Source organism: Alternaria incomplexa (genome assembly GCF_024043165.1).
Source record: "Alternaria incomplexa strain BMP 0042 chromosome Unknown scaffold_5, whole genome shotgun sequence".
Classification (NCBI taxonomy): Eukaryota; Fungi; Ascomycota; class Dothideomycetes; order Pleosporales; family Pleosporaceae; genus Alternaria; species Alternaria incomplexa.
Window position 1 is genome coordinate 290,700 of NW_026249854.1, and position 15,213 is coordinate 305,912.

The 15,213-nt window shown below is 52.4% G+C and overlaps 6 protein-coding genes across 6 annotated transcripts; 4 read left to right on the plus strand and 2 right to left on the minus strand.

Moving 5' to 3' along the window:
* Window positions 1-161: 161 nt before the first annotated feature.
* Window positions 162-1,873, plus strand: J4E90_004013 (uncharacterized protein; the record flags this gene model as incomplete). The annotated part of the gene is made up of 2 exons (XM_051433579.1): window positions 162-302; window positions 353-1,873. The coding sequence occupies 2 exons, from the start codon at window positions 162-164 to the stop codon at window positions 1,871-1,873; spliced, it is 1,662 nt and encodes a 553-aa protein (XP_051292097.1).
* Window positions 1,874-2,546: 673 nt separating this feature from the next.
* On the minus strand, window positions 2,547-3,654 carry J4E90_004014 (uncharacterized protein; the record flags this gene model as incomplete). Its single annotated transcript, XM_051433580.1, has 4 exons — window positions 2,547-2,675; window positions 2,726-3,313; window positions 3,369-3,477; window positions 3,539-3,654. The coding sequence occupies 4 exons, from the start codon at window positions 3,652-3,654 to the stop codon at window positions 2,547-2,549; spliced, it is 942 nt and encodes a 313-aa protein (XP_051292098.1).
* Window positions 3,655-4,655: 1,001 nt separating this feature from the next.
* J4E90_004015 (uncharacterized protein) lies at window positions 4,656-5,129 on the minus strand (the record flags this gene model as incomplete). The annotated part of the gene is made up of 1 exon (XM_051433581.1): window positions 4,656-5,129. One exon carries the CDS (start codon window positions 5,127-5,129, stop codon window positions 4,656-4,658), a length of 474 nt encoding a protein of 157 aa, XP_051292099.1.
* An 804-nt stretch (window positions 5,130-5,933) lies between these two features.
* Window positions 5,934-6,932, plus strand: J4E90_004016 (uncharacterized protein; the record flags this gene model as incomplete). Its single annotated transcript, XM_051433582.1, has 1 exon — window positions 5,934-6,932. The coding sequence occupies one exon, from the start codon at window positions 5,934-5,936 to the stop codon at window positions 6,930-6,932; it is 999 nt and encodes a 332-aa protein (XP_051292100.1).
* A 5,301-nt stretch (window positions 6,933-12,233) lies between these two features.
* Window positions 12,234-13,259, plus strand: J4E90_004017 (uncharacterized protein; the record flags this gene model as incomplete). The annotated part of the gene is made up of 1 exon (XM_051433583.1): window positions 12,234-13,259. The coding sequence occupies one exon, from the start codon at window positions 12,234-12,236 to the stop codon at window positions 13,257-13,259; it is 1,026 nt and encodes a 341-aa protein (XP_051292101.1).
* Window positions 13,260-14,281: 1,022 nt separating this feature from the next.
* On the plus strand, window positions 14,282-15,207 carry J4E90_004018 (uncharacterized protein; the record flags this gene model as incomplete). Its single annotated transcript, XM_051433584.1, has 2 exons — window positions 14,282-14,304; window positions 14,544-15,207. The coding sequence occupies 2 exons, from the start codon at window positions 14,282-14,284 to the stop codon at window positions 15,205-15,207; spliced, it is 687 nt and encodes a 228-aa protein (XP_051292102.1).
* Window positions 15,208-15,213: the final 6 nt, after the last annotated feature.

Sequence of the window (15,213 nt, forward strand, 5' to 3'; positions counted from 1 at the left end):
GGCCCTGAGGCTTGCAAATGACCGCACTGCCCTGCCCCGGGCGGTGTCGTTCTGCCGCCTGCACGCCCCAGCTGGGCCTAGCGCGCGTTCGTCGTGAAGCGTCTCCACCAAAACTTTTTGACGAGCTTGCTGTCGCCAACACCAACATCTCCATTGTCGCCATGGCCAAATCAAAGGACAAACGCTCGGCTAAGACGGACACGCCCAAGAAGAGCCACAAGTCAGACAAGCCAGACAAGTCCCTCATCAAAGTCGACAAAAAGGCGTTTGACCCGGCGCTAGCATCGCTGTTTGCTGCCAGTGTACGTTGATCGCATGTCTGTGCTAAAAAGTGATTGCTAATAATTCTCAGGCCGGACCTGTGCAAGCCCCTTCAAAGTCACGGTACCAAGCGCGCGAACAAGCGAAAGCGACCAAAGAATCCAGCGAGGATGAAGGCGATGCGAACGATGCGGAACTGAGCTCGGCATCCGAAAGCTTGCCTTCCGACGATGACGACGAAGAGGAAGAGGAAGATGAGGACATGTCGGATGCCAGCGACGACGCTGAATCTGAAGACGAGACCGCGCTAGCAAAACTGGGTGAAGCCGTACTGCACGGCGCAAAGGAAAAGCCAAAGAAGCGCAAGCGAGGCGACAAGGAAGAGATCGAGGATGCGTATATGCGCAAAGTAGCGCGCGAGGAAGAGAAGGAGGAGGAGCAAAGACAGAAGAAGCGCAAGACCGAAGAAGAGGAGGACGAGGATTCTTCAGACGAGGACGACGAGGATGAGTCTTCGGATGAGGCAGACGAGGGCAAAGAGACCAAGGACGCGGACAAGGCAGAAGACGTCACAATTCCCAAGCATGAGTCGCTCATGGAGAAGACCGACGAGAGCGCATCCGAGGTGGAGAAGGCGTCCCGCACTGTCTTCCTGAGCAACGTCTCGGTCGAGTGCATAAGCTCAAAGCCCGCAGAAAAGGCTCTCAAGAAGCACCTGGAGTCCTTTATACCTGATCTCGCCGATAACAAGCCCCCGCACAAGATCGAGTCGATACGTTTCCGGTCAACGGCTCTCGATCCTTCCCTACCCAAACGCGCTGCCTTTGCAACCAAAGACATCATAGACGCGACTACCAAGAGCACGAACGCATATGCTGTTTACACGACCAAGTTAGCCGCAAGAGAAGCTGTCAAGAAACTCAACGGCTCTATGCTGCTCAACCGCCATCTCCATGTCGATTCACTAGCCCATCCCATGAAGGTCGACCACCGCCGCTGTGTCTTCGTAGGCAACCTTCCCTTCGTAGACGAGGAGTCCCAAACACCCGTCGCAGAAGGCGAGAAGCCCAAGAAGAAGAAGGCCGCCTCTGACATCGAAGAGGGTCTCTGGGTACACTTTGGCAAATGCGGCAAAATCGAGAGCGTGCGCGTAGTCCGCGATGCCAAGACAAGAGTCGGAAAGGGTTTCGCCTACGTCCAGTTCGTGGATGAGAACGGCGTCGAAGCCGCGCTGCAACTCAACGAAAAGATGTACCCACCTATGCTCCCTCGTAAACTCCGTATTACACGTTGCAAAGCGGAGAAGAAGAACAAGGAGAAGCCGAGAGGCCCACCGCCATCCAAGGCACCCAGGCCGGGCGGCAACCCTGGTGCCGGTTACAAGCAGAAGTTGACTGAGGAGCAAAAGTCGATGCAAGGACGTGCTAGATCGATGCTGGGCAAGGTCGCCAAGGCACAAACAAAAGAGGGTTTCGTGTTTGAAGGCCACAGGGCGAGTGAGAGGCAGGGCAAGAGTGGGCTCAAGTTCAAGGGCAGCGGCGGACAAAAGAAGGGTGCCAATGGACGCAAGAGCAGAAGTGCGGGCTGGAAAAAGAACGGTGGCAAAAAATAGGCTGGCCTGCGTTGAGCATACTTTCTACTATTCATGAGGTTCAGCCTGCGAGCATCGGAGCTGTCTGGTTCAGACAGCTACCGTCGCGTTCAATCGATACATTACATGCGCACCTTTACTCCGAGCTTCCGTGCCTCCATCTAATCTGCGGATCTGATGACCAACGAAGACGCCACTTGAGAGCTTGTGAGGATACCAATATGGGTGCCACGAAGCTGGTGTGTGTGAAGATGTTAAACTAAGGGTAAGTTGGCTTGCGAAGATGCTGACATAGGGGTCGCGAAGCTTGCGCGTAAAGAAGCTCACGTCCGAACTAGTGGCTCAGCAAAAAGGTACGTGAACCTAGTCTCGCGACGGAGAAGGGTGTAGAGAAAGAAGAGAAGGACAGGTGGTCGCTTGATCTGACACGACCAGAGCGGAGCGCGAGTTGTAGAAATGCGGGCATAGCCACTTATACAACGCAAGACATATACTAACATCTACACTTACAGGCACACAACACAAACTATCCGACGAGCAGAAGCGACTCATCCCCCCATCGAGACAACCGTACTATCATACAGAAATGGGAATGGAGTCTCTAATAAGTATGAGTATCCGTTGAACATGATACTCGTTCAGTGTGATGTTCTCTTAGCTAGCTTGCCTTGCTGATACTATTTTGGATGAACATTCAAGATTTATCCAAACTCGAGTACACAAATTTCTCAAACTCGGTCAAGAGCTCGATAGCCTTCTCATCTCCGGTTGGTACAAGCTGAGAGAGATACACCCCGGCGACACCGTTGCTGAGATCGATCCACTATAGTTTGATGATGAGCCAGAGTCGACATTGACAGTTTGAAGACTTACCCAGTAGCAATTCGGGTGGCCGGACCACGTGAGTGAGTTCACTCCGCGTCGTTTCGGTACTGCAGTGAGGTTGATCAAACCTCCTATCCCAAAGCTGACAGGGACGTCGTCTGGGACAGTATTCCAGATAGCGTTACGGGACGGCAACGAGTACTCGGCTGGATCATCGAGGCCTTTGAGTGTCTCGAGCTGAGGCTGGAACATCTCCTTGACAGACTCGGGCCGGAGCAGCTCCCCTGTCAGGACACCTTGGTATATTTTGAGCAAGTCGTCCACAGTTGCGAACAGACCACCCCCTCCAAAATCTGCCTCAACCCTGTCCGGCCAGTAAGGCTGCTTCTGTTCCTGCAACCTCTCACCCACTCGCTCCCAGACTTTGGCCTTTCGAGCTCGCGTCTCTTCTCGCTGGTCGGGATGGAAAGTAGCGTCATTGGCAGACACGACGTCGAAAATATGGCGTTGCATGTACTCGCCAAGCTTCAAGGAGGTGATTCGTTCGACCAAAACTCCAGCCCAGTCAATGCCAGGCGAATACATCCATCGTTCACCGGGTTCAAACACGAGAAAGTGGTGGGGGAACTTTTCTGCCTATAGCGCTTGGTGGTAAGCTAATGGTATTGGCGAGCGGGGTGAGCTAGCTTACGACAGATGTGGGAGGGCTAGGCAGTGGCTTACCCTGAAGCTCTTCGTAGCGGGTCAGGAGCGGATCCATGAATGTATAAGCCATGCCGCTGGAGTGCGTCAACAGTTGTCTGGTCACCAAGATAATATGTTAGCAAAACGTGGTAAGCCCTTAGACATGTCAAGACTTACCGGAGGGTGATGGCCTTCGTTGCGGGCCTGAAGAGGGCTTCATTCTCTTCATTGAAACCGGTCAGAATCTTCGGATCTTTCCACTCGGGCAGCACTTTGGCGATATCGTCATTCATGGTTAGTAATCCTCTCTCGACGCATTGCATTACAGCAATCGTAGTCACCAGCTTGGTGGAAGAGGCGAGCCAATGCACACCATTGGACTCAGCGTCGTCGGATTCCTTTTCAAACGCCTTCATGTAGCGGAAAGAACCTTTTGATCACGTCTGGTCAGCAAAACAGAAACAAAACAAGAGACAGGGAAAGGTGGACTCCTAGGTACCATACCATTTTTGCTGGTGGCGCCAAGTGTAACTGGAGGGATAGGCTGCTTGTTTTCCTCAAATCGATGACGAAGAGAATTGAAGGTTTCATCGAAAGAGGCCATGGTTGGAGGACGTTCTCGTGGTAAGAAGAGGGTTTGATTTCTCTTTATCTTCATGAAAAATTGCGCAGTGCTGTCCCGTCTTATACTGTGCGTGAACTTCATTGGCTTGGCTTCTTGCGCACAGCCCTGGGCGTTGCATAAGTGGCTATTGAATTATTGTGCGGAGGTATGCTAGTAATATTGGCCCGATTACTGATCTAGAGCGGAATAAACCCACGGTCCGCGACATGGGAAGCATGAAATCCATATCAACTTCAGATACACCAGTCCTGACGGACATTGTATTGGTTCTTTGTCCTGACAGCACTAAACCGCGAAACGATCAAGCGGGGCAGAAGGATCACTTCGGTCTAATGACTCACTCCGGAGCTTCTCATGAATCGGGTCAACACACATAACGGCATGATGATTACGAACCACCTTGGCAGATCGCCACCGCTCATGTCATAGCCGACTTGATGGACAGCATGAACCTAGACCGCGGCTATCTCTTCAATGGTTTCGGGTTTGGAAGAGGTGAACTTGGACTTGTGCCTAGAGACAAACCAGGTTTCGTTCAGGGCGTAATGGTCTGATACCAGCAGAGGAGCTGCAAGAGATAGTATTGTTTAGGAATATGCTCGCTAAGTCTGGTCGTATCTTGGTCTCTACCTCCTGTTCAGCTTCCAGCCTGTATCTACTCTAGACTCATTAGGCAGCAGCTACATCGCTTGCCATCTTCAAGATAGCATCCTTTTCGCAGAACTCCACCACCCTTTTGACCTTAGATCCATCCTCATTAAAGTACAAGAACCAAGCACACTCAGAAGGGTACGTCTCTCCACTGCTCCTAACATACACGTCGGATTTAGCTGTAAAAGCGGCGCGGCGCGCCTCCGTGTCGATGATCAAATTCGACATTGTGTTATCCTTGAACAGCAATACTTTGATGTCATTCCCGAAGAAGTCCTGGAAACTGGTCGTGTCGAAGAACGAGTCTGTTGCAAGACCGAAAGCTTTGGGTACGGATGCGGGAAGTAGGTGACGTGTGCAGTCGGCTGTAACGTCGCGATTGATAATAGAAGCGTCGCTCTGAGCTCCGCCTTCTTCGAATGCAGATAAGAAGGCCCGAGCTGTTGCCTCAATTTGTTCTCTGAGGTTCGGTGTGGAAGGAGTTGAGGCCATGTTGGAGGACAATGGTAGAGTTTCGTGCGAACTGAAGATGGAGGTGAAGATAGTGGAAAGTAGTGGAGATATTGACTGCATATTGGGTTGCACTTGACGCCTACTTATGTTTCGCGCGTACCTAGGTAGCATCAACGACTGTCTACCTCAAATTCCCGAGGTCGCCAACAGTCCTTCGCGGCGGTACACGTAAGTCCATGACTTAACGCCGTCCTTTGGATGATGCTTACTTAACAAGAATAGATCATATCATCTTGAGTACTGCCTTCCAAGACCTCCGTTGAGGGTCGACATCAGAGTGCGATGACATTTTCTCCCGTTTCGGCGTAGTGCGTTTGAGCCACGGAGGATCTTCGGCCGTACCTGCAGTCTAGCTCTAGCTCCACCCGATGACATTATCACCCTCTTCAGCCTAGCTCGCAGCTTGGGGCCGAAGCATCCACACAGCCTGAATGATGCGTCTCCTTTCAAATCAGCAATTCGAAGGTACCGCACCTGTAAACTAAGCCCAGATTTCGATATGAAGCGGCGGTGTGAGCCTTCTCTCAAGCTTATCCCCGAGAAAGCATACTAAAGCGTACGGTGATTTCTAAGTCGTGCCTTTCTTGAGCGACGCTGTCTACGAATGAGACCAAGATGTCGCGTACAGAGCTTGAGTGAGTTGAGTACATAAATGATTCATTTGCCCCTCCTTCCGTCCAAACTCAGAATCCAATCCCTCAAGATCTTATCAATCCAGCTTACGCCATCTACGCAAGTCATATCCTCTACCTTTATCCCTCCCAGCATCCCGTCAACACAAGAATGCCTCATTACGATGAAGCTCATGCTAAGCCGAATGGCCCTGGCGATGCGCGCCCAACAGCCTTGCAGATCATCAAAGACGAGAACCTTGAGAACAAACTCAAAGGTGAGGTCATTGTCATCACTGGTACCTCCTCTGGCATCGGCATTGAAACCACTCGTGCCCTGGCCAGCACTGGCGCCATTCTCTTTCTCACGGCCCGAGACACGAGCAAAGCCCAATCCGCCCTTGCTGATATCCTCGAACCTTCGCGTATGCACATTATCGAGATGGACCAGGCAAACCTCTCTTCCGTACGTGCCGCCGCCGCCGCCATTCTTAGCAGGACTCCTAGAGTCCATGTACTCGTGAACAATGCCGGTATTATGGCAATTCCCGACTTTCGCCTTACGGCAGATGGCCACGAACTTCAATTCGGCACAAACCATCTGTCGCATTTTCTGTTCTACAAGCTTCTAGAGCCCGCTCTTCTCGCAGCCGCCTGCTCCAGCCGCCCATCTCGTGTCGTCAGTCTCGCTTCCTCAGCGCACAACGTCTGCGGGATCAACGACTCCAACAACTACAACTTCCAGAAAGACCATTACGACCCCAGCGTAGCGTACGCCCAGTCAAAAACTGCAAACATATACATGGCCAACGAGATTGAGCGCCGCTATGGCTCGCGCCATCTACACGCCACTAGCGTCCATCCCGGCCTCGTTCAGACGGGGCTGACGCAGCATATGCCCCCGGACGCATTCAAAGGTATGGAACATTTGTATCCCACCATGAAGAGCGTCGAACAGGGTGCTGCAACATCGGTATGGGCGGCGATCGGCGAAACATGGAAGCACAGGGGCGGCAAGTACCTCGTCGACTGCGCTGTTGCGGAGCCATACAAAGAAGGCGATGACAAGTACACTGCGCTTGGTTATGCTCCGCATGCTTACGATGTGGAGAAGGCGGAGAGGCTGTGGAACGACTCGCTCAAGCTTGTGGGATTGCCGAGTGATGAGTGAGCGTTCAGGAAGGGACAGCAGTGATAACCCAGTGTACAATTAGACACATGATACAAGTTCTATGAATACATCCATGCGCATTAGCACACCGTACTTGATGTTCTCACCCGCCATGGTTCTTATTGTGAAATCGTGATATCGAAGATTGCACTGGTAGATCATGCTCGATTCGCGTTGGGAGGCGTTCGACATATCGACTAATTTTCCATCAAAGGAAGACGCAAAGGTTCTTCTCCCCTCATCAACCTCCAGCGGTTACTAGATACAAGCAAATCGTCGCATCCCTGTACGGCCCATGACCACTTAGCCAGAAAGCCAGGGGTAGCCTCCCAACTCTTCATGTCGTGCGGCTCACCCCAAACAACGAGTCCCTTGCGACCCGCAGTAACCTCATCCTCATCACGTCCTACTACTGCGGTCGGCGGTATCGACACGACCTTAGGGTCAGAAACTCTGATAGCAAGAGGCGTACCTCGTCGCTCTTGCATTGGCGTAGCACCCATGAGCTCGCCAATGAGATCCTGCAATAGTTCCCAGGGATCGAAGAGTCCCTCATGCCTGATGAGGTTGTCGCGCACTGAAGGAAAAGGAAAGAGGTTGATCCAGAAAGAGTGCAAACGCTCTTGCTGGATGCGAGTCGGGAAGAGTGAAGGAGGTATATTGGGATTCAAGGGATAGATGTTCGTGTCGTCGATGTAAGGAAGGCTGATGGGACATGTGGTTGGGGAAGGAGGCATCTCGTATGTCCACCCTGTAAGAAGCGCGTTTAGAGTACGCTTGTTTGATACAAAGGCTCGGAAGACGTTGTATTGAACTAGGTGAAGGAGGTGATCCGTAGAGAGGGGAAAGACAATGGACGGGGGTGTTAGCGAAGTGGGAGCTTGACCCGGAGTGTATGTAGGCGGCTTCCAGAGGTCTACTGTGCGTTCAGGAATGGATATCGATGCGTTGATCGTCACATCTTTAGCAGTGGGCTCTATGGAATGGGATAGACTTTCGTCAGCTTCATCCAGGCGCCAGCGCTCAATTTGGAACGGGCGCGACGTCTGAACAGAAACTGGGTTTTGCTTTATGTTCCGCAGTCCTTCATCGAGATGAGCTCAGCTAAGGACAAGATGCTTAAGACCAAACTCACGATGTGCCCTTTGGTTCTTTCGGTTCTGAACTTTCCTGCGCTGCTTGTTGGCCTCAGCTTCAATGTTGGTGGGTTGATACTCGGCCCTGTGCGCTTCGCTTTCGGCTGGAGGAAGGGAGGTGACGAAGTGTTCCATGATTAAGCGTTAAGAACAACCCGTCTTCTGTTGATGGTCGGTTGGTGGACTCCTACACGGTTACAGCCGCGAAGTTCGCAGCTATGCCCTGTGACAGGCGTGGCGGTGCGGAGATTGATCCGCGCCGCCCCACTTCATTCGGGCAGCTTCAACCTCGAGAGAGGAGATCTGTTTAACAGCTTCCACTTTGAGCAAGACACTCTGGTGTTGAGGCGCGCCGCCAGATCATCAAGGAGGACCCCAATGTCAATACACCAAAGAAGCCACTATGGATCAAGATCACAAGGGCCGTATCCGCTGTTACGTATGTGATAGACGACAAAGGCATCGAAGAGATGGACTTCGACATGGAGCAACTATGGGAGAAACTGTTGGTCCAATGTTCACCGTGCAAACTTCTGACTCCGCGTATGCGATCTGCTCTACGTTCGTAGAAGTCTTTTGGATTAACATGTGTAGCGCATGTACAATTGGCAAACGGAGAGACTTCAGACGAAACACAACCTTGTCAAGAATTACCGACGGACCGCAGATGCATAAAGCATGATATCAGAATTGTGATAAATGGCCACATATTTGCCAGGTTAGTCACCTCGACACGGTTTGTGTGGTAATCGTCGAATATTGTGCTTTTTGTAACCCTTGTAAGATTTGGCAATCAAAGGTGCCCGTGAAACTTTGATGAGTTTATCGCACACCGGCAGCCATGGACTGCCGTGTTCAGTGGCGGTTCACGTGCAGAAGCAACTAGATTACAGGCCGGTAAGCCCCCATCTCCTGGTAACGACCATGACTGGTGTTGCCACGGTGCGGGAACGCGGGCGCAATGTCGAACGTCTGGGGGATCTGCGATGGAGCAGATGCTAATCGCACATCAACGACTGCAAGAGCCGCACTGTGTAGCAAGATTAAGATGAAACAAGTGTAGTGACGCATGCGACAGGCACTTCACCGATGTTCCCTTGCCTACTCGCATTGGTTTCATCCGGGGTGTGCTGACGATAAATGCCTGATCCGAAGGGGAACGCGAAACGGACGGCTACGGGTGTCCGGATAAGCCCATGTGGAGCAGTTGAACTAAACTCTAGCAAGAACCCAAGATTACACCACTAATTATTTCGCTATCGAGGCAAAGATTCGGTATTCATGCTGTAAAGAGTGGAATGAAGCGTGGTGCGGTAACGACGAGTTCTGCAAATGCCGACTTCCTGTAAAAGCCCTCGTGTGTTGCACACCAAGCTTGTGGTAAACGAAGGATGAACGCGTGGAGGGGATCATGCACGTCAGCGGAAGATGTAACCTGATTAGATTAACATGATGAGCAATCGAAACTGATACGCTGCGTTTTAGGGCTGGCAGATATGTAGCCGAGCTGGATCGGTACGGTTCTGGTACTTGGGATCACACCTCGCGTAAATGCGACGGCATGAGTGAGGCTTTTGATTGACTGTCGTGGAACCTGGACAAATGAAATCACATCATCGCGGTCAGAGTCCAGAACAAAAGCAACCAACAACGGCTGATACTACCCAAACTACCCCCAACCGGCAGAGGTAGGGTTGGGTGTCATTAGAGTTGACGGGTTTGCCGAAGCAGCACGAAGCAAAGATCCGGGCAAGGAGTTAGTGCCCCTTACATCCAAGTAATGGTTGCATTGTAGATGACATCCGTCTTCAGCCGCGGACGAGAGCACATGTTAGGGATGGGCCGAAGTATCAACAAAGTGGTGTGACTTGGCAGAGCGGCCGAGCCACTGTCGCGGGCCCGAGGCGTGGAGGTTAGGATGACGCAGCGATGTGCGACACAGGAGAAATCGGTGGCTGGTTTTCAGGCTTACCGGTCTTGAGACCAGGGACGATATGCGTCTCGGCTCGAAGAGCCAGGTTCCCAGTCCAGCTTGAGCATTTCCTTTGTTTTGAACAGTTTTTCCCGTGCGAAGCAGGGTCTGACGATCACAAGCTTGGACGTCGAAGTGGAGGCTGGGTCTGACTTTGGCCCACTTGCATCTGCATTCTGTTGTGCTTACGCTACAGCTGATGTGACGGCGGTGCACATATGCAGGTCTGAAGAGAAGGGAAGAAATGAGGTTTGCTCACGTGGTACTCCATGACATTGAGCTATCCAAATCATGTTGGATGGGTTCTTGAGACGGAGGCGAGACAGGAACTAGGCCAATAGACGTAGGAGGCGGCTTTTAGTCGAGCGCGTCCAGACGTTGAAGGGCTATGGAAGGTAGCTGCGCAAACGACTCCTTGTTCGATGCGGAGCGTTCTGCTGGGAATTGCTGGGAATCGCTGTGGTGGGTTCAGAAGCTAGAGCTCGTTCAGAGTTTGGCGCCTACAGCCCCGACGGATCATCCGTCTGGGGGCACTGGGCGCAATTTCGACGGGGCGCCAATCACCCGCGATATGCCAGCTTAGCTGACGCCTGCAGTTGGCTATATACCAAATTATCCGATTGTTTTTTAGATCGTGTGAATTGTGATTTGTCTGAACCAGGAAATTCGATATCGCAGCGCGTGTGAGGGGAGGAGGATAGTCCCGGGCGGCGCGGAGGCTGGAAATGCACGTGCCTTCTCCACGAGCGTCACGGGTCGGGTTAGCCTCGGGCTCTTGCATCCCAACCCCGCTCGAATGGCCTACACTCTGCCATCATTCAGTATCAACGTGAAAACTCGAGAATGAAATGGGGAGAGACAGATACGCGCACTCATCTGTGTCGTTCCGTCTGGGAAGCGGCATACCGTCTCGTCGTGACGTAGAGAGATGCCGTGTGTGGCTGCCTTAGACTCACCAGGTATTAAGCGGGTCCCTGCTCGCTTAGCGCGTTGGGCAGGCACGAATAGAAAGCGTCCTCAGCGCCTGCCCTCGTTCCTTCCTCGACGAATCATTTTTCCCTCACTAAAGTTCGCCATCTTCATCTCACTCAAGACGTGTTTGCGCGGACTGGCGCGCGGAACACCACAAGAATACACCCTAGCTTCTCCGCAGCTCCCAAGCTTGCTTTGCCTCCAAAAGGCACCGCCTGCTCTCGGCTCTCAGCAATTCGTCAGGCCGGACTCAAGACCTGTCTGCATCTCCCACCTGGGCAGCCATAGAACGGCAAGCAGATCACGGGATCCAATCTTCCTGCAAGACGCAAGCACCTGTAAGTCCACTCCGTCGCGCTATGCAACTCGTTATCACCATGTCCGACGATCAAGTCCTTTCAAGCGACGGCGCATCGATTCACTCACTCCCGTCGCCGTCGCAAGACTGTATTACCGTCCCTCGCTATGCTTCTCATTTTCCTTTTCGGCTTACAGGCATGCCGCATGCTCTGGTGCTACACATTCGCGCGCCTTGCCTCCACTTCACATGCTAGAGGCTGACGTCGCATTCAAGGCAACACAAAGCTCACCAAGCCTTTTGTATCCCGCGTTCTGTCCGCTACTTGGACCACGCCGCTGCTAAAGCTGTCATTGCGCAACGACAATATACATTTGTCCGCTCGCTGGTCGCCCTAGACTTCAAACCCGAAGAGCATTCAGACCGGCAATACGACCTTGACGCCCGCCAACTGACGAAACAAGGTAAGCGCACTAGCTCACCGCGCATGCATATGCCAGCGCATCATCCCTTCCAATCGCCCACCCCGCCAGCACAGCGTCCAATGCTCTTTTGATTTGGCTGACAATCATTGTAGGCGACTCTCATCTTCCTCTCGTGACTGGTGAATACCTGCAACGGCTCTTCCCCACTACTACGGCGCGGGCCTCTAGAGTGCAGCTTCATCCTCGACAAATCGCTCCATCATTTGTAAACGCGCACTGCCCCTCGACGTCCAATCACCACTGCTGCGCCTCAAACCTGGAAGCTAAAGCCGTGCGCTCTAGCGAATTCGCCTCAAGCACGCCTGGCCATTGACAGCGCATCAAGTATCGGCCCTGCCGCGACGTGACCGCCTGCCTGTATTACGCGCCTCAACTGCGAGCCTCTCGCTACCTCGTCTTCACGCAAATAGGCCCACAATCTACGCATTGTAGACAGCCATGACCGACTACGCACAATTCCACGGGCATGCGCCCGCGCCCAACCCGCAGCAAATGCAGTTCGGACAGCAGCAGTCGTCCCCAATCCTTCCATCAAATGGAAACTTCGCGCATAACGGCCAACCACATCCCCAGCACCACCCGCAGATGGGCTTCCCTCAGCATCAGGCCTACATGGCTGGGATGCAAAATCCATACATGCCCTCTCAACAGCAACAACACCAACAGGCTGCTGCGTTAGCTACGGCTGCTGCAGCAGGACCAGCCGGATACTACGATCAAACCGCCATCTCAGGTCAACTAGCACAAGACCCACGCGCATCTCCACGCATGTCAGTATCCCAGATGAAGGGCGATGGACGCGTCGCTCCACGATCGCCGACAAACGTTTCCAATGCGATGAACAACGCGCTCCCATCTCAAGTTCAGATGACCCCGACTCAGATGCAACAAAGGCGAATGAGCACTCAAATCAGTAGTCCTGCGATGCAGCAGCCACAGCCTGTCATGAACCATGGCGGCCCCAGACCCTCCGTCCCTCCGATGCCCCAGCAATCGCAGCACCAACAATCGCCTGAGCTTGTCGCTGGAGGTGCACAACCAGAAGAGGCGCCACTCTATGTCAACGCGAAACAATTCCATCGCATCTTGAAAAGGCGTCTCGCGCGACAGAAACTCGAGGATGCACTCAGGCTGACATCCAAGGGTCGAAAGCCATACCTACACGAGTCTAGGCACAATCACGCCATGCGCCGTCCCCGTGGTCCTGGCGGTCGCTTCTTGACCGCAGAAGAGGTGGCTGCGATGGACAACGCAGCCGGAAAGGGCGAGGGTGAAGACGGCAACAAAGAAAACGCGTCCATGCCTCCCAAGCCTGCCAGCTCTGGCCCCAAGCGCAAGGCATCATCTACACAACTCAAGGGAACACCTACCATCAAGAAGAACAAGGCAGGTGCCGTGCAGCGTCACAGCACGAGCGAAGAGGATGAAGATGAGGACGAAGACGATGGTGAGGATGAAGGCTAGGCTCTCCTCCCGGCGGGGCCTCTGCCCCCTTCCGTCGATCTGATTTCTATACCCTTTTAATTTCGACACCTGATCTTCTTGAGAGTTCCTCCAAGGAGCTCCCCTTCATTTCACGACTTACGAAGCGAGTGCTTTTGGGACACCCGGTTGGTTTATGCATTTTACCCCTGTTGTCAGATTAATGACACTTTCACACACAAATTGTCTTATCAATGGACTGGGTCGGATTCGGGTCACACATAAGGCAGGGCGGTCGGAGCATACGGCACTCACTCGGATGTTGGGAGTTCTGTTGTTACTTCCTATTTCTCGTCTGCTGAAATGTGGACTATCCTTTGTATCTTTTCATTATCTTTTTTTTCTTCTTCTTGTCTTGTCTGTTACGATCAATACCCACACTCGCTATCTAGCTTGGCGAAGATACCCAAACCACTGGCCAGGAGAGCCAGTGGCTATACTAGAAAGGGTCTTCCTTCATCGGAGAAAATCAATATCATCCCATTCCCCCAGATTGGATTTTGCGAATGCAAACTGATGTCGCATCCTTGAAGTTCAGGTTGTACGTGACAGGCCACCTCACCAATTCCATGTATGACTTTGTGGTATATCACATTGTGCGTGAAACCGACCTGTCAGGATCGAGTTGTGTTCTCGGGAGGTGTGTGATGTGTATCACAGTCGCATGGCAAAGTCCGATGTTCGCTCAGTGACTGCAGGCGTCTTCTTGTTTACGGTATTTGGACAGCATATACCGGCTTACCCAAGACTGAGGCTCTGTCTTGCTCACTAGAGCTACGCCACGAGTGGTGTCTACAATCTGTGTCGCATTCAGGAAGATGGCTAAGTCAAAGTATACATTATCTTGCAAACAACTTACTTACTGTAATATAATAGTGTGCATGCAGCAAACCTTGGAATTGCGACACAAATTCTGGCCACCCCCGATGATGCCTGCCTTTCTGTATGTCGAGTCGATCTATTCGCAACGGCAGCCTCTCGCCAGACTCGGACGGCGCTTTGACATGCCTGACGACATGTGCGACAAGTAAGTCTATGATAGCCGCATGCAGATCTCCACATCAGCGGGTTGGTCATTGCTAAGTAATTCGCTGCGGAATTGTTGTGCGGAACCGCGCCTCGGTAAGCAACGGAGCCCTGGAGATCTGCACCTGGGAAAGTGCGGAGCTTCTGCAGCCGGATATGTACACCAATCTGGATTGTGCTACGATAAGCACGTTCTGGCTCTTTCCACAGGCGACCTACATGATGAGCTTTTTGTCGCAGACTCCTGCTACCCCTCATCCCTCCCAATCGCGAGAACATGAAGAAGAGTGCATCCAGCCAACAGTCAGCGGACGAGTCCATCCAAGAATTACACGACCAACATCATGATGAGATTGACGATGGAGAAAGAGATAGGATTGAAGAAGAGTGGCGCAACAGTATTCGCCTAAAGGTCGACCTTCGACTTTGCAGCATTGCTGGTATCTTGTGCTCGCTCAATCTACTCGACAGCGGCGTCATCTCTAGCGCATCTGTCACCTCCATGCTCAGCGATCTAGAACTAAATGTCGGCAACCGATACTCTGTTTCCATATTTATCTTCACGATCGCGAGCATTGCCTTCCAGCTACCATCGACAATCGCTGTGCGCACCTTCGGACCGCGTATCTGGTTTGCCTTCATCACGTTCTGCTTCGGCATCATCACACTGTGCACAGCTTTCGTGCAGACATGGCGACAGATGATTGCACTACGCATTCTGCTTGGAATAGCTATGTCGGGAATTTATCCCGGCTTGACGTATCTCATCTCAACATGGTATACACGGAAAGAGCAACAGCTTCGCTTTGCTCTGATGCAGAGTGGCGAAGTCATTGTCTTGGCAACCGGTGGCATCGTTAATTTCGGACTCAACCAGCTTGACGGCACATATCTCAAGGGTTAGCAGTGG